Source organism: Megalops cyprinoides, chromosome 17 (genome assembly GCF_013368585.1).
Source record: "Megalops cyprinoides isolate fMegCyp1 chromosome 17, fMegCyp1.pri, whole genome shotgun sequence".
NCBI lineage: Eukaryota > Metazoa > Chordata > Actinopteri > Elopiformes > Megalopidae > Megalops > Megalops cyprinoides.
The window spans coordinates 23,889,563-23,908,346 of NC_050599.1; the positions used below are offsets into that span (position 1 = coordinate 23,889,563).

Below are 18,784 nucleotides of genomic sequence, written 5' to 3' on the forward strand. Positions count from 1 at the left end.
AATCCATTTATTCGGCCAGGATCACACTGCAAGATTCATTTGAACGTTGCCCTATCCCCATTCCCTTCCCTAATAGGCCTACACCAGTTGCCAAATATTTTAAAACACACAGACACACACACACACACACACACACACGCATACACACACTTGGCTGACAATAATAAGACAATGACTCTTATTAACTGAGGCGTTTTCGCTGCATTGTTTCAATTCTGGCGGCAAGCTGTCACGTGTGTGCTTGTGTTGGGCGGGGACCTTGAGCAGGGATATTCCAAGTTGAAAAAAATCAACTGTCTGCATAAGGATTGAAACTTATGCTGTATTTCATATTTTACTTTTAAATTCAGGAACAAACTTTTTGCACGCACAGAACGATTAATTTTCTCCACTATATATGTTTCTGTTTCCAGGTTTCTGCAGTGCAAAAACAACCAATATCTGGACAGGACTCTTTCACATAAGCTCAGCATGGAAGACACATAAACCCAAAGTTGACATTTTGGTCATTATACTTTAATGTTCTCAAGGAACTGAAAAATTACAGAGGTTTTGCCAATATGTATCAAATCGTGTACTTTCCTTCCAAAAGTCTACCTTTCATATGCCCCACTGGGAGCAAATTCAAGGTCACATTTGAATACATACAGAAGTCATAGTTTCAGAGTAGTCAGATATGTACACCTCCAAATATTCATCCGTCTGTACACCTCTCAGTGTTTCTGATATTTGTAAGCTCCGCACTGTTGACACTAGTGGTGTTTGTGTCATTAGCAGGGTGTCACCTCAGTGTGCAAAGATATTACAGGCAAATTGAAGATGCATACATTCACACAAAAGTACAGTCATACTTTGACATTGTTTACATAAAAAAAATGTACATTAAGACAACTCAATTAATTTGAAGTTCCGTATTCAACATATTTATAACCTTGCATATACATTTTTGCAGTTGCTGCATTTCTAGCTTTCAGCTTTAACTTTGTCTTTCATTTTCACCATTTTGTCTTTGATGGTCACAGTTCACACATCTTACGATTTACGATTTAAGAGGTGAAAGGGGGAAAAATACAAGCAAACAAATGTTTGACACATATGATGTACATTCCAGTAGCACAGTCCTGTACAGAGGCAATTAGGTGGAAGAGTATCCCATACTTAAAGCTGGTAATTATAGGGCTGATCCTGGAATGCCTTCTAATTTTAAGACAAACCTCGAAGAGTAAGGGTGTGTAGAACATGTCGTTCAGCACCTTTTGCTGGAAATTAGCATCTTAAGTGACTACGTCATACGTGCATTTTAAAGAAATCGCTAATGCTGAAGAAAAACACTCGTCAGTAGTACTTGCACTTCACGCATGCAATGTCAACATGCATGCGATTTCCAGGACATGTTTGGAGCTGCCTTGCTGAAATAAATTTCTTCCTACTAGTAATAATAATAATAATAATAATAGCAATTTGAATAAATAAATCTGGGAGGCAAAGTCATCCCACACGCAGCTAAGCAAATGGGTGACCTCCTGACATAAGCTGACAGACAAAGACTCCAAAGACTAGAGAAAATACAGAAAACAATGTCTTCAATAAGGTCAAACAGTAAACACATTAACCTAGACGTTTAGAGAGTGCAAAGTTTGAAAACAAAAATGGCAGTATACAGAAATTAAAAAAAGGACACTGCCTAACAGCAGAGCAAATTCAAGCGTTAGGTGGACAAGACTACAATTTGGACTCATTTGTCGTCACAGAAAAAAATCGTTTCCAATTCACTCTGATCATCTTTTGGAAATCTAGACAAACGATTTTTAACAATTTCCAAGAAGATGTCCAGAGTGGCCTGGAGGACCCTTTCTCTGACAGATGAGCGCAGCGCTGTGTACACCTCGCAGCGGGGAGGCCACCACTGGGATGTCACTCCGTGTGTCTCTGCTCTGGCCTAAGACAAAATAAACCTTTTTTTTGATAAAGTAGGAAACCAAAAGGCTCCGTTCAAGTAAGACACTGGTCTGACGGACTGGCATTAGTAGTAAGTTTAAAAAAACAAAAAACAAAAAAAACAACTGACGCAAATTCCTGGGAAGTATCCCAGATCCGATGTCCCATACAGTAGCTAACTGAGGCAAGTGTATTTCAATAAAAATAAAATATTTTGGTGTGTGTAGATATTTTAGTCTTATTTTACAAGAGCTTGTTTTTATAGTTTTTGTACTGGTCAACTAAAGATGTTCCAAAATATTAATATTGAATATTGCACAAAAGCGAGGGTGGGGGAGAGGTGATGCAGTGAGAGGTACATTCAAGACCTGAACGCATCTCGGCATCCGTTTGCCTCATTTGCCGAGGTTTTTTTTAAGTAGCAATGAGTCAAGAGCAAACTTAACAACTTCACTCCTCAGAAACGGAAAATAAGAGAGAGAAAAACAAAAAATGACAGACCCACTCCTACTATCCCTGCCGCATAGCAGCGACGCGCTCAGCGTGTTAGACTGAGGAGGAAGGTCGGTCACGCCCCCCCTCGCCCCGCGACCCCTCCCCCCGAGGGCGTCCCGATGCAGGGCGTGGCCCGACCCGCGCAGGGCGTTCAGTCCTCCTCTTCCTCGTACGTGGTCTCGTCAAAGGGGCGGTCCAAAGACGGAATGGTCCTGTGTTGGGAATACTTAATCTGGAGCAGGTCTCCCACCTCGCTGATCACACTCAAAGCCTAGGGGAGAGACAAGAGCGTCTTCTAAATGACAATAATGTAATGCAACACAAAGGCAATTGCTAAGCACACACTTATCCAAGGCTATAGAATAATCTATGCAATTCAGCTATCTATGGCAATTCCCGGCCAAGGAATCAAACTAATAACCTTCTGATTACAGGCCCAGTTCCTTAAGAGACCACTCTGGGAGCTGATCCCCAGTCAGCAGGAACCAATCACAAACCATGTTCACACAGCAGTCACAGATACAAGAAAATAAGACAATGATTTCGTCCCTTTGTCAAAGCCGTGCTCACCGAAGGCAAGCCATAACTTCATGCCTCCTGTCTTCAAACCGTGCTCATCATACAGATGGATCATGGGTAACGGGCCTGCACTAGACTGGTGTTCAGTCCAGGGGGGTGTACTTGCAAAGACTAGGATTAACCATCTCTCTGCGAGCCACCCTTCCCGCAAGTGTTACAGGTCCAAGAACACTCCAAGTCAAATTCTTATGACGCCTAGAAGCATCTTCGTAATGTTCATTGACCAACAACAAGAGTGCCTTGTTTTTTGAGAGATCAAATTGATTATTCACCGAGAAAAATTGCCTTTCTTTGGGTTTCCTCATAAAACAGAACTTTAAGAGGAAATCACCGAGGAAAATGATCACGCCAGCAGCGGCACAAATCCAGTCATTCCAAGAGTAATACTACAACATATCAGATCTGCTTTATACACAGCAGACAATGCGCCAATGAGGTCCTGTTCGAAAGGCATCCCTGAAACCTACAGAAGCATGGAACTCTTGGACCAACGGTGAACGGCACTTGCACGCCATGTGACGGATGATCAGTGTGGAGACGGTCAGGCCAGACTTACTGTGTCGAGCATCTCTCGGGTGTGGGCCGCGGACACGCAGAAACGGGCCCGGGACTCGATGATGGGCGTGGCCGGGAAGCCCACCACCACCACGCCAATGTTCCTCTTCAGCATCTCCCGCCCGAACGCACTGGGGAGCAAGAAGGGGCAACATTAGCACAGTGACCAACTAACTTGGACCCATGGACTACCAAAGCAATAATATAACCAATGACTCTGAAGACGAGGGATGGAGCTACAGCGCTTAATTATAAGTAACGAATGTGAGCATGTTAACAATAACAACATTCAGAATAAATAAATGGAACCATTCTAACAGAATCGAACTCTTTCTTCCCAGAATTCTCATTGAACTTATCTAAGAATATTGTGTAAGTGCCAAACTCTTGATGAATTCTAAGAATTGAAAATTTCTAACACTTAGGGCAGATTCAAAACTGACGACAAAGTCCACGGAGGCAGGACCAAATGGCACCCCTTGCAGTCTAATTGAGCTGCCTTGTTGATACTTGAAAAAATACTGCAGGAGACTGCATTGAATTGCGCTGGTCAAATTATACCCCATGTATAAATATGCTTTCTGAATCACTATTAAACAGTGCCTGTAGCGCTTTTCCTTATCCATTAAATGTGACATCTAACTGGAACTTAAAAGAAGAAAGGCACTGACTGTATTGAAGTTTGACTCACACGTAGTACCTGGTGTCAGTCAGCTGCTAAGGGGCACAGGCATGGAAACATTCACCGGATTGATTTTTCTAATGGTCTTACCAATTTTTACCCTAAAGTTGGAATGGCCACTACAAATTAAATCAATCAAATAATTTTTATTTGTCATAATGCATTTTTACAAATAAAGCTTGTCTCACTGCAGCACTATCTTCAACGCATGGTGAAGCATGAAATCTTCTGAAACTCATCTGGAGCCAATGCCTATTTTTTCAAAAGCCCCACAATGAAGCAGAGGAGAGCAAATGCTGAACAGAGTATAAGTGCAACCCCAAATGACATTATCTGAGGAACTCATGAGTGAATGCCAAGTCCCTAGAGGGCGCTACTGAGCAGTGTGACGAGGGGACCCTGGATGACGTAACCAACCCTACCCCAGTGGAATGGATTCCACCATTTTCCGCCGCCGTGGACTCCTGGTCATTGTCAGCTCATGACACTGCTCAGAATCAAGGCTGGGCCAATACGTTGAAAGTTTAAAAGGAAAAAGGCCATGATTGTGTTTTCCCGAAGGCCTGATTCGCACCCATAAGCACTTCTGACCTCACTGCACCCACCCGATCTTAGCAGGCATGTAGAGCATGACCGGGACGACGGGGGAGTCGTTGTTCCCGTAGATGATGAAGCCCATCTCCCGGAGCCTCCTGCGGAAGTACGTGGTGTTTTCGGCCAGCTGACGGACACGTTCCTGACCTGAGGGAGAACAAAAACACAGGCACGCGTGCTGTGTTAACGCTCAACATTGCCATTTAGTCATGTCGTTAACTGCAGTCCATGCTTGTCTATAATGACTTAGGAGGCTATCAAGGAATGACGCATATACAAAAACAATGCAAGTATACCATAAATGAAAAACAGTGACCATTTTAGCGCAACCTCCTCCTTCAAGAGAGAGGACAGCAGTTAGGGAACGAGGCTGAAGTGCTAAATGTATCAACCCGTTTTGCTTCAGTAGACATGCAATTAGTAGATAATCACATACCCTTACATGGCTTCTGTGTAAAGAGCAAGCTAGTAATGTCAAATGACTATGCACAGATGTCCACAAGACATACAAATGAAAGATTAAGTCTAAATTTTAAGCTCTGTAGCCCAGTCTGCGGCCCAGGTTTACATTTTTGATCCGAGATCTTGTTCAGGGTCAGCTTTTCGGTAGCGCTCATCCTAGCAGGATTTCCTATGCACCAGTAACTCCAGGGCTGGAGTCCCTCTTACAGTGACTTATTCTAATTACCCAGGATTAACCACCATAAATTTCAATAGCTGGGGACTGAAATATGATCACACGCTGGCAGAATTATCTGCTCAGGGAAAAGAGCATTATTAGGAGTGAATTATGACTGAATTCATATCTACCACCTGTGCAGTATGGCACAGCTGACAACCGGAGCTGACAACAAACAGACACCTGTTCCTGTGGCAGCTGGAAGATACAATAAGCTCAGCTGAAAAATTCACCCCGCTTATTAACACTTTAACACTCAAGCCCAGAACCAAGGAGGGACAACCTTTAAATGTCACATACATGGTAAAATAGCAGCCCTGAAACTGGGCATGGTGAGAAGAGCACCAACGGAGTCTTCGCCACAAATAAGAGTCGCGAATCTCTACTGCCATCTGGTGGTTATTCACACAACAACCGTTCATAGTAGTGTTTACTGTATTCCAACAGCTCCCAAACTTTATCTGTGGCACCACTTAGAGCTACCTACATTTTGAATTCCTTTACCAACATTCAGCATACCCATCAGCTTCACTCTAAAATGAATGCCAGTATGAATTTACTTAGATCTGGGTAAAAATAGTGCACAGTGACTGCATGCGTGAGGTTTAAAACATGGAAAAGAACGTCTACCCATACTAATGCACTGATGAGAGTAAGCAGTTCCAAGATATTCAAAAGCTTACTATAAAATACTGATGCAATGAACAAATTCAACCATTACAAATATTTATACCGAGTAACCCCTGAAGACATTGTGAATGCCTAGACACAACCACGTGTGTAACTGCCAACCACAAGAGGTCATGGATCACACTTAATTGCTGGGAGGAGCACTGCGTATTATCAACCAACCTGTATGAGTAATACACCCACTGCTTTTGATTGCTTGGCCTCTCTACCTATATACCTCAGTTTAAAGCATCGCTGTCACCGGGTGTGCAAGGACTGACACACAGCTAAGCAAAGCACTCCTAAGTTGAGGAACCACTGCTGTATAGATAGCATCACTTACAATCTTGTAATTATTTAAAAAAAAAAAAAAAACAGTGCAGCCAAGGGTAAAAGCAATGGAGCTCTCCCCACCCCCCCTCACCGATTGTGGTCCCATCCTCTCCCATGATGCACTTCATAGAGGCGATGATTTGCTGGGCTACAGGGGGCGACATGGAGGTGGCGTAGGCAGCACTGTGGGAGTGGGCACGCAGGTATTCTATCAGCTCCTGGGGAGAGAGAGCATGTTTTTACAAGAGCACTGATTTAAGTAGCATCACACTCTTCTGGAAACGCAGAAACAGTTCCGCTATACATGTTAAACTATAGTGTAAGAGCTTCTTAAAACATCTTACAGCAGTAATAACTTACTCAGTTATGTACTCACAGCTTTACTACATACCGGCTGGACTGTGGATAACATCTGCATTTTACATTTTCATAAAGCTGGTGCGCTCTGCATCTGGTTATTTAATGGGCTTTCCTTAATTTTTTCCCCATTACTCTGCACACCAACTTCACCATTTACTCCACAGGCTGAAGATCAACTAAATGCACTGTCCTCCTTATTTATACCCCTCATCAACTGAAACAAAACAATATAAATCAGATCAATTTTTCTGCTCATATGGTGCAAAGCTATTCAGCTTATAGGATAACTTCTTTCATTTCTATGCAGCATAAATGATATGAAACATGCATTTTCTGTTATATCGCATTCCTTTTGTAGCTATTGCTACTCCTAAGTAGGGGAATGAGTAAACGTATAAGGCTCTGTATTTTGTGTGCATAACAAATAAAGCAGGCCTTAAAGACACTGTGGAAAGCTGAAGCCTCTGTGCTTTGTGATTTGATTGAACCAGCCCCACTCACCCCACACACACACACAACAGCCCCCCGCCCGTTCCCCTTACCCTCTTCCCTCCGATGTACCCTCCCGCTGCTCCGAAGCTCTTGGTGAACGTCCCCATCATGATGTCCACGTCCCGCGGGTCCAGGCCGAAGTAGTCGAGCACCCCTCCGCCGTGGGGCCCCAGGGCACCTATGCTGTGGGCCTCGTCCAGGTACAGGTAGGCCTTGTACTTCTTCTTCAGGGCGATGACCTCCGGCAGCCGCACGATGGAGCCCTCCATGCTGTTAGGGAGGTCACAGGCACCATGTGACATGTGGCACGTGTGACGCTTGCGCGCGTTCACCTAGCTACACCTCCTATGGCAAAGCCATCCCAGATGGACACCGCCACATTACACAGGGACTGCTGAAGCCAACTGACTAAACTGTTAAATCGTGGTCATGCACAAGAAAACAGAACAGTCCTGGTCTCCATACTTAATCAACCTTGCCACATAACTCCCACCCAGAGGTGTGATCATTCTAAGCATGTTACAGAACACCTGTAAATGTAAACATACTACACTACTTGTAGCTGTCCTCTCATTACAGTATTTGTGTAGCCTATTACAGACAAGCTGTGGAGGCAAGTCATATACACTGGGGTCCAAAATTATCGGGACATTCACTTTTTTTTCTGAAAACCCACAATATTTTTGTTGCATATTCCATCAGACATTGGGAAAGTCATATTTATGTCAATGTCAATTTCAGCTTCATCTTCTGTGACCATGTTCCAACCTTGTTAGGTTTATATAGGCTTCAGTATGAGTGCTCAATTAGGGGGCAGGGCAACGTTCAATCAGGCCTAATTGAAGTGATGGTCATTTTTGTTCACTTGTCTGCACTCAATAAGTATGTAGGTACTTATTGAAAATTAATGTCATGGAATTGTCACTTTGGCAGAATTTATGTCATACATATTATTAAAATGTTGGAAATAAGGGTAGTCATCAGGCAATTGTGTGCCAACCACATAAAGAGATGTTTTGAAAATAGTTGCCAAAACATGTAACTGTTTTCGCCACACCATAAATTAGGTTTGAGTGATAAAACTAATAGCTACATGGACACATCCACACTTAACCACAAAATGCCCAGGTGTCCCAATAATTTTGGACCTAAGTGTATGTACATACATTATACAGCATCTGTAGGATCTCTGACAGTGTATGTTAAGAGTACACTCAGTCAATATAAAAATCATATACAGTACCTGTAGATGCCCTCAACCACTATGAGGATCTTCTTCCAGGGCCGGTGGGTTCGAGGCTGGCCGTGAACGATGGCGTCTCTCAGCAGCTTCTCCAGGCTCTGCATATCTGAGAGAGAGCAGAGGGAGAGAGAGCTCCTCATTAACACCGGCCCCACTGTCACGCTCATACATCACAACACAGCCACAGCAGCGAGCGCTCTCAGCCAGGCCACACCTGACCCGCGTACAGCCCCAACGTCCACAGTGCGGCACTCTCCGGCATTTTCCACGTGTTATGGTGATTAACCTAACCCTTCAGTGGGATGTGGGTGCAGTATAGACTAAGAGAATGTGCATGCGTTCCTTAGTGTGCACAAGCCACACACTGGCAACAGACTACCCCAATGTAACATCAGGCCATTTATGTTTCAGCTTTTCTCTTCTGCCCTCCAGAGAACAAAACAGCTCAATGTACTGGCTTTGTGGTTTATGTAGAACGCACTGTGTTAGAGATTATCCAAGAGCCAGACACCTGACTCAAGTTTGTTTTTAACCCCAAAGAGCGCAGTGGTGTGGCTTGCTCCTCGGTTTCCCTAAGCAGGAAACATTCACACCAATTCAAGAATTCCAAGGGACAGGATCACTGACACCAGTGAACCCCAATGAGTTTGAGGTGGTGACAAATCTTTTTTTAAGCTCGGAGCCAAAATTCAGCTCCCCACAGCAGTGGCACAGGTGAGCCATTTCAGTGTGACGTCTCCGACAGGTGCTGGCGGCGTGGGATGCGGCCTCACTGTTGTGCTTGAAGACGCGGATGGTGGACCCCGACAGCCTGGCTCCCAGCACCAGAGAGGCGTGGTTCAGCTCGTCACTCAGGATCAAGCAGCCCTGCGCAGGGGGGGAGAGCCAGAAGGTCACATGATGCAGCTTACAGACAAGTCCCAGCTTCTTACTGTGGCTTATTCTGGTTATGCTCTAACCACAGTCTATGGCACAGAGCTCCATACAGCACACAGCCTATAGCACAGAGCTCTATGCAGGACACAACCTTCAGCACAGACCACTGAACTCTCTACAATGACAGCCAGTGAACTGTAAACAATGGATAGAGAACTTGCCTTTATTCTCAAAATTATTTTAAACCTGCATTTAACTGTTCTGCATGATTAATAAAAATGCGAATTTATAAAAGGATAACTCATTAACAGCTGATTTTGCTCAATTTGCTTGCATCCGTAATGACAGCCTTTTGATTGAATCGAAACGATTTAATGCAATCTAACCCCTCTGTGAGAATAAAAATCATAACATGAGGTACGCAGTTGATGAGCAGTTGATGGTGAAAAGCGGTTTCAGAACCGCTGTCGCTGTAAGAGCGAGCTCTCCGTCTCCTCCCTTTTTACAGCCCGCCGTCCTCCAGCCTCCCGCGCGGCACCGGGGACAAGGACAGGTCAGCGAGGACACGTTCGCCCAGCCCGGGCGTGTGCGTCACCGTGCGGCGTGCTGTATACGCACCCGAGCACCTCTACCCTGCCTGCCTGTTCCCGCCGGGACTCCGGACCCTTCCAGAAGTCACCGCCGGCAGACACGCGGGAGGCTGAGCTGTGACATAATTCACCCCGTGACTGAGCCGGTGTGTGGGTGTGTGTGTGTGTGTGTGTGTGGGTGGGGGTCGGGTATGGCATTTCCTGTGGCGGATCCTGAACTCTAACCCTGCTCTTCCTGTGTCAGAGCCAGCGCCTTTGCGGACGTCACGGGAGCCCTACGGTTCGTGATGTTTTTTAGAGGATAAGCTGGGGCCGATAGTTTGTGCAGCTCGACCTCTCAATGTGCAGTGACGTCCATTCAAAAAAAGAAAAAAAAAACACCTTTGGACTGCAGAAGAACTCTGCATTCCCCTCTTAAACACTCAAAGGTCGATACGACGTCATTTGTGGAAAGGTTAACCACAGTTACGACCTACTACAACAACATAAAACTCAAGGCCGGGGGAGGTTAAGACAGCCAGGTAAGGAGAAAGAGAGGAAGGGAGAATGAATAGAGAGAAAAAGGACAAACCATATGGCATATGGCAAAGGTAGGAAAGAGGCAATGAGACAGAGAGAGAACAGGAAAGGGAAATCAGCTGAAAAAGCCAGCAAGAGGGAGGCTTAGAAGAAAGAGAGTGAAACAGTAGGAGAGGGAAAGAGAGTCAAACAGTTATAAAGTGTCTGGGAGAAGGCTTCCCTACCTTGCCCGTGAGAGCGGGAATGTTCATGGAGTTGGTGGCGAAGCCCATGCCGAACACCATGGCAGACTCCACCCCCAGGAACCTCGCCACCAGCTTCTCCAGCTCCTCGTGCTTGTCCAAGTTGCCTGAGAAAATGCCAGCAAATACAGACATCAAATACAGCAAACACATCTGTCTACGGCCTTCTGCTTTGAAAGCAGAAAATACCAGCAAACACAAACACCACAAGCATGAAAAGGACTGTGGCCTGCTTCTTTTAAAGCTTTTCTCTGTCTACAGTCAACAGAGTACTTGAGCTAAAAGGCCTATGTGTGCCACACAGCAAATAAGTAAATAAAAACTTGCCATTGGCAGTTGTCAACCTCACATCACTTCTTGCTGCACTGCATTGGCCCTCAGTCTTAAGGGCAAAAGCCCAGCATAAGATGGGAGTCAAAGTTTGTAAGGAAGCCTTATTGCGATCAGTCGTGAGTACCTTCAGTTTTAAAGAGGATTTAAAATTAAAACTCCTCTTTACATGGGAAAGGTGAATATTTACAATCAAAGTGCTCACTTTAATGGACCATGGTTGTTAGATTTTGGTGGGGAGGTAACATGCACCCATTCTACAGAGTCTCTGTTCCATGTGGCATGTCTTGCCGTTTGAGCGTGCGATCAGCAGTGGGCGTGCGATCAGCTGCGGGCGTGCGATCAGCTGCGCAGACTTGAACTCACCCATCTCTTGCCTGGTGCCGCTGACCCCCACGCCATACTGCATGGTCACCTCCGCCGCGGCGTCTGCGCACGGCCCGGAGTTCTCAGCGAAGCCCAGGTAATTATACGAGCCCAGGTTAATGACGTCCTTCACCACTTTCCCCGTGTAGCTGGACAGCAAAGGACAAAACACGAGGCTTAGAAAAAAGGACCTCCGACCAATAAGAACCTGTGCTGAGCTACTGATTCAGTGTGGCAGCCGAGTTACTAATTTGAATTCCCAAGCCTACAGAAGTCTGCAGAAAATTGACTGGCTGAGTCAAACAGTGTCCGTTCAGGTTTGCCGCTTTGGGAACCGACGTTTTCTCAATTGTCCTCATGCATATTCATTGGTGCAAAGTCTGTGGCGTGGTTTGGTTCTGATTAACACTGCCGCGTGAGATGTACGTGGCTTATTTTCTGGGAATGTTTGTAGGAGCTTAGCGTCACTTACTCAAAGGTCCAGTTGTAGTCATGTGACACCCGCTCCACAAGGTCCATCTTGGCTCCCGGGACGCTGCAAATTGGCCGGTTCCAGCTGTCCCGAATTCGCATGTACAAATTCCTGGTGTAAAAGTTCTCGAAATCCTGATAAAGGGGAACGAACTCCTGTGTACAAAGACATTTTATAACTGTTGAGGCACTGTGACCAGAAACAATACGATGAAACAGCTTTTGATCTCTTTCTAATGCTGTCCCTAATGACACAGGAAAGACATCACAGCAGAGTATCACCCTGTGATACAATGCAGAGCCGCCCATTGCACTCTTGCAACTCTTTATAGTTTCAAATTAACCACAATAAATCCGAGGGCAACTTTCTGGATAACCTGGAAAGCAAAGAATAATACACTCTTTTTTCCAGATCCATCCAGATCAACATCATCTTCGGCAAAGCTGACTAAACAGTAAAGGCAATCTAATGGTGTCTCCAATGGCTTAGGGAAATGACACACACAACATTAAACCGTGAAACAACGCAAAACTAATAAGCTATGACGATCCGAATTAGGTATAAGGTAGATCAAAGTGAGCTTGTAGAAGACAGCGTGCTGGAAAATCTGGAACACAAAGCACCAAACATTTCTTTTTCTTATCTACCTCGTCAATGACAGCTTCTGCAAAGATGACTGAAGATTTAACGCACACACTGGCATCCAAAGAATGTAAACTTGAGACAAATGGAATGCAGCCAGCGCGGGGCAATGGTACATTAATTTGTGTGTGCAAACATTTATATTAAATATAAACACTGGAGCCCTACCAGACAGGAGCTACACAATTCAACTGCTTTTAACTGCTCATTGTCAATTGCTTTAGTTTATACAGCAACAATGGAGGGACACCCTAACTGCTAAGGAAAGAATCTCTTCCCCTCCAAACTACAACCCTAAAATTTAAATGAGTATAGAAGAATAATATACATGTCACACAAACACTTCAAACACAGGAACAAGTTATTGCAACCCAAAGGGTACTCAAAAAGTACTCCAATAACAGCAAATTCAAAGGCTGAGTTGTTCTGCTCTTCATACGTGGAAAATTACAATTTACAAAAAATTAGGTGCAAAAAACCATAGGTGCTTAGTTGACAAAACATGAAAGCAATCTATATTTTTTCCACATTTTCTCAAGTGTTCTTCCCTCTATGCTCAACATCCTTTTTGGGATAAGGCTGTAATTGAATAGCAGAATGCACATGTATCAAGAACTAAACTAGTCTCTCAGAGGAAACGGGCTCAGCGGTCGATTGTCAGTGATGGTATGTGAGGTTTCCTGAACCACAAATTGGGTGGGGTATCCACATGCTAACAGATTCATATGAACAAACCAAATGACTTCGAAATGAGCCACAGATAATCTATGAAAGCTCTACCTGTTTTGGGGCCTCACAAATTTGTCTCAGGCAGAAGCTGCCTGTGGCTGCTGATCCAGGACCAGCATTGCTGTTTACCTTATACTCATTCAGGTTATAACTGTGGTTGGAGAATTTTTTTTTTGGATCAGCACTTGTAGGAAACCCCGAGCCACGAATGCTCACTCGCCCATCGCTGGTTTTTCACCAGGCTCACCTTCTGCTCCTCCCGCTCCCTGGCGATGTGGCACTTCTCGATCTTCCACTCCCTCAGGAAGTCCCTCAGGTAGCCGAAGATGGTGAGGATGCCGTAGCCCATGTACGTGAGCACAGCCACCAGCATGGGCGTCTCCTCGAACGACTCGATGAAAGGCCTTTTGTAGAGCCCCCCATTGCAGGGCGTCTGCTGGCCCTGAAAATTACAGAGCAACAATTACACGACCACAACGTCACACTGCAGGTCACTGCGACACCAAGGGGGTTCCAAACATTTGAAGATGTGGCCTGGACTGCAAAAACATTGCAGCTTGGCTGCAAAATATATTCAATTTTGCCATTCTCCAACAACGGGCAGTGAGAATAACAAAACGTCAAGGCCCCATCCAGTAATTTCATATCTATGGCTATGAACAGGGAAGTCAGGAACAAGGTCATAACATTCCTTGCCAGTATTGATGGGAGATCAGTGAATAGGTTCACTGCATGTCTGGACTTCACCTCCCAGCAGCAGCTGACGTGACAAGTCATCTGTCATGAAAGATTCTGCCTTGGCTGTGGAAAACCTGATTTGGTTTGAATGAACGAATCAACACACCAATGTATTTTGTGTAAATTTCCAGTAAAAAAATCTTCTGAAATGAATCAAGTACATGTCAAATACAGACCACATGGTTTGTAAATACGCAAAACACAACACTTGCATTCCAAAAAAGAGACAAACAAACCTAACCCATGTTCTCTGGCAAAGACTGGATTATGTATAAAGCAACCACTGATTTAATCAAAAACACTCTGATAAACTTTACAAGGTACACATATTACTTTCAAACATCTTGGGCATGTGAAATTAGAGTATATGTGTGTATTTTATTTTCTAAATAAGGAGCATAACCTCTCCAAGGAGTAGGCTAGCTCTTGCACATAAGGTTTTAATGGGCAAAACTATGGCCTGTTTGTCCTCACCTTCAAATCAAGTCAGCCATACAAAACTCGCCGCTTAGCAACTACATGTGACTAGTCATGCCTTGCACTCAAATACCTCTGTGGAGAACGACAGTGACATCCATGTGCAGGACAGTAATCTCAGGGCCAATTAGACCGCACCCAATCCCTCGCTCCCAACCAATGAGATCCGCCAGAGGTGACTAAACCACAGCAATTAGACCAGCAGCCCTGGAACGTCTTAACTTAACCGACTTAATATTAAAGGACACAAAGCTGGAAAATCTAAATGGCACCAGAGGCTACTAGCAAGGCAGACTGAGTTGGGTAATGCATTTTAGGCTTTTACTGAGAGAGCCCCGGGTTATTGCGCTGACTAAAAATAAACACGTCATATATTTGCCTACCTTTTATAGCTTCTAGTTAGCATAGGCCTGTACAAAGAAAAGCCTGAAAGCTTGTGGGAAACTTACTGAGGGAACTGACTATCCTTCTTCATTGGCACGTATCTGTTATAGTACAGCACAGTGGTGCCTAACACTGTTCCTGCAGGAACACTCTGTGCTGGTTCTCTGTCCAGCCAAGCTCTCAACTGATCAGCCTTAATTGAGCAGTCAGGTAAATTGCTGATCTTCGACATCTGTATATTGACTGTGCTAAAAATCCTTTGTGAAAGAGCTGCGGGGTCGCAGGTGCAATTGTGAGAGCAATACCATGTTTATTCAACATGCCTTTGTTAACATCTGCTCCTTGAACACATCTGAGGCAGCTACCAAATAAATAACGAGCTGTTTAATTTGTCCAGGCTGAACTCAGTTACTAATCACTGTTGTAAATAAAGTGGAATACCCATTGGGATTTGAAATTAGTTTAGGGGGCCGATGTGTATTTAAACAACGAACTGAAAGACTTTAACTTGAACTCCCCAGCTTAAACGAACGCTTTTGCGTGAACCTGCATCCGCAACAAATAACTAAACGCTTGCTGGCTAGGTGATGTAATATCCTCCCCTGGGCTTATTGCCTCCCTGAACTTCAGAGGATCATGCGGAATGCACGTGGGGTATGGTCCCTAACCTAACCAGGAGGCTGGATCTTACAAGATCTCAGAGATCTTACGGCTCTACACGAAGCGGTCACATTAGCGCAGTGAGGAGCCTAACCCTAGCTTCTTACAAGGACCACTCCCCCCCTTGCTTTTCGCTGACCTCGGGCAATTCCCCCAGACAACGGCTCAGCTCAAATTCACACATTCCACAAATGGGCTGGTGCTCTCCAGGTAGAGTCAATGTAAACAACGCCAGGTATTGTCCAGAGTGCTGAGAACTTAACTATAGCCCGCAGGCTCTTGTGCAAAGGGGCCAGGCTGCCGCTCAGTCCTCTTTCGAAACTTATTCCTCCACCTCATATTGCAAACATTAGTGCTATAAACCTCCGAAACTAGAAAGTGCCTTAATTCTATAACCTGAAACAGCCTCTGAAATCCCTGTGATGGAGACAACACGCCATGCAGTTACACAAGTAGTCTTGCTGACCACCAGAAGTGTTGGAGAACTTGATCCCAGACACTGACATGATTTCCCATAAGAGGACAGCGATCGGCGTTCGCATGTATCAACGGCTGTACTCCCGCTATGCCTGGTGTTTTAAGTGATCAACTGCACAGTTACTAATGGGCGACCACTAAGCTGGCTATTTACCTGGCACTTTTTACAGGCATTCAAATATTGACACCCCAAAATGTCATAAACTAACGACACCCCGACCATGTCGCAATATTTGTCAAAGTTAACGCTGTAAATGGCAGTTAGCTATCAGGAGAGGAATTTTTCTTTTGCTCTCAAGCGATCAAACTAGCTAGCGTTAGCTAAGCAGGTAGCTAACGTTAGCCCTGTTTAGCCAGTCAACTTGCAAGCTAACTATCAATGAAACTAGCTAGCTAGCTAGACGGCACGGAAGATCTCGGAGAGATATCCTGCGGACTATGTAGCCAGGTAGCCAGCTAACTGGCTTACTAACTCCAGGCTTATCTTGACAGTTATGTTTGCGGAAACGCATGCTGTCCCAGCCCTACCCAGGAGCAGCCGTGTGGCTGTCAGCAAGGCCTCACCTTCTCCTTGGGGTAGCAGTACTTCTGCGGCTGCTGGTGGAGATGGTAACCATTCTTCACATAGCCATTCTTCCCCGGTTTTCTCCCGTTCTTATTGCGGTGACAGACCTCCCCATTTGCGGGCTTGTTTGCCGAACACTCCGTCATACCTAATAGCATATAAAACACTTATCCGAAATATTCCCCCCCGGATTTTAATAACTTGTGTAACGGAACACAGGCGCAAAGAAAACCTCCTCCAGGGCTGGCCAACGAGAAAATCTACTACAGTAAGAAACCTGAGAATACCGGAACTTTACGCCCCTAGCAACTGGCGCAAGCCAATGAAACTTCTTGACAACGCTCTAAGGGCGTGGTTTAAAACTCCATATTAAACAAGGGAGTGGTTGACGGTAAAGTCAATGGAAATGTCCTGTAATAACCTTTTAATGGGTGTGGCTCACCGCGGACTTAGGCGGTGTGCTGTTAGGGGTGGTCTCGAAGGAGAACGGCGACGTCCGAATCCATTCTGTTAAACGAGGGCACATTTTTCAAATAATATTTTTCCAGATATTTTTTTTTTTTCATAATTACCGTCCAGAAAAGTTGTCGTTCTAAAAAAGCAATCATTGTGTATAGCGAGTATGCGTGAGAGTGAATACAAAATAACCATGTTTGAGATTTTTTTCACTTTTTTAGACTGAAATAAAACGACGGTGAGTATTTTACCTCAAAGACAACACTACACGAAGTCCTCAAACAAAAGAAAAAAAAAAGCAAAAAACAGTACTGCCTTTTGATTTTCAACAGGTCCTACTCTCAAGTTATTAAGAATAAGAATAAGAAATACTTTATTAATCCCCAAGGATAGCTCATCTGAAACAAACTTAACAGCTGGCTGTGGGAAAAGGGAATGAATATACTAGTCCATATAATTCTTTAGCTGACTGTAAGCGTTATGGTGACTTTCTGGTTTTCTTGCAGTGTTCGTCAGCAGGGGTGACTATCACAAAATCTATGCCATCATATCAATAGCTGATAATCATTTGAAAGCCAAATGCTTTAAATAGTTCAACTGTCAACATTTTGCATCATTGCACATTGCATCACGCATGCCACCTCGCAGTTACGCGTGACCTCTGCGCGTTTGCGGACTTGGAAAACAAAAGAGGGAGTGCTCATACCAGAGAGGATAGCAGGATTCACGTCGATATCCTTTATGCCTGTCTGCTTCTTAAATACCTGTAAAACTGTACCCTGCAGCTGGAGCTTGCCCTGTTCGTGATACTGTGCGATATCAGGCACTGCTTTTCATGGTGACATTTAAGTCTAAACTGAGCAGGAGTTGGACGTACTGGGCGTTTTGCAGCCTGTCTGTGTTGTTACCGCTGCAGGGCTCGTGGGCCTGCGTCTCAGCTCCAGCACCGACACAAAGTAAAACACATAGCAGAAAGCAGGTCAGACAGAGGTCAAACCCTGTGTTTGGTTTCCCCATGAGTCACCCTGCGATTTATCCACAGAGAGGACAAACAGTCAGATTGAACAAATCTAAAGCTTCCAGAGGCTCCATGTTCAAGGTTAGAGATAGATCTCTGTCACACACGCATACATTCGGACACTTGTACAGACTGATAAATATGCGCACACACGTGCACACACACATGCACACACACGCACACACACACACACACACACAAACACACACACACACACACACACACACACACACACACACACACACACAAACAGTCACCAATCAGTTCTGCAGTCCAGTACTTGGCCAGAGTTAAGGTTTTTTTTCTCTTTCCCATCTGAGAGGAAACAAAGGCTGGTCCTAGCTCACCAAATGTGGAATGGAAAAACACGAGGCAGGGTTTAATGTACACCGTGCCACCTCAGGGGGGTTAATTTAAGAGCCTGATACATCTATTTATCTAATGAAGCGAAGTGTTTATGACTAGTACAGCGTTTTCCACCTGAGACGCACAGCATCCTGGCCTTTGTTTCAAATTGCTACATTACTGGAGCTGTTAATTGACCTGGTTGTTTCAGGTTCCAACCAGCTGCTGTTGGAAGGGTGTCTCTGACATCCAGGACTGTGGATATCCAGGATCAGGACT

The 18,784-nt window shown here is 44.8% G+C and overlaps 1 protein-coding gene across 1 annotated transcript; it reads right to left on the reverse strand.

Moving 5' to 3' along the window:
• Positions 1–510: 510 nt before the first annotated feature.
• On the reverse strand, positions 511–16,939 carry LOC118792291 (serine palmitoyltransferase 2-like). Its single transcript, XM_036550114.1, has 12 exons — positions 16,686–16,939; positions 13,633–13,827; positions 12,015–12,169; positions 11,543–11,691; positions 10,829–10,953; positions 9,393–9,486; positions 8,620–8,725; positions 7,427–7,646; positions 6,616–6,742; positions 4,855–4,990; positions 3,569–3,698; positions 511–2,704 (listed from the first exon to the last, which is right to left on the reverse strand). Exons 1-12 carry the CDS (start codon positions 16,842–16,844, stop codon positions 2,585–2,587), a joined length of 1,716 nt encoding a protein of 571 aa, XP_036406007.1. The 5' UTR covers positions 16,845–16,939; the 3' UTR covers positions 511–2,584.
• Between the last annotated feature and the right edge of the window lie 1,845 nt (positions 16,940–18,784).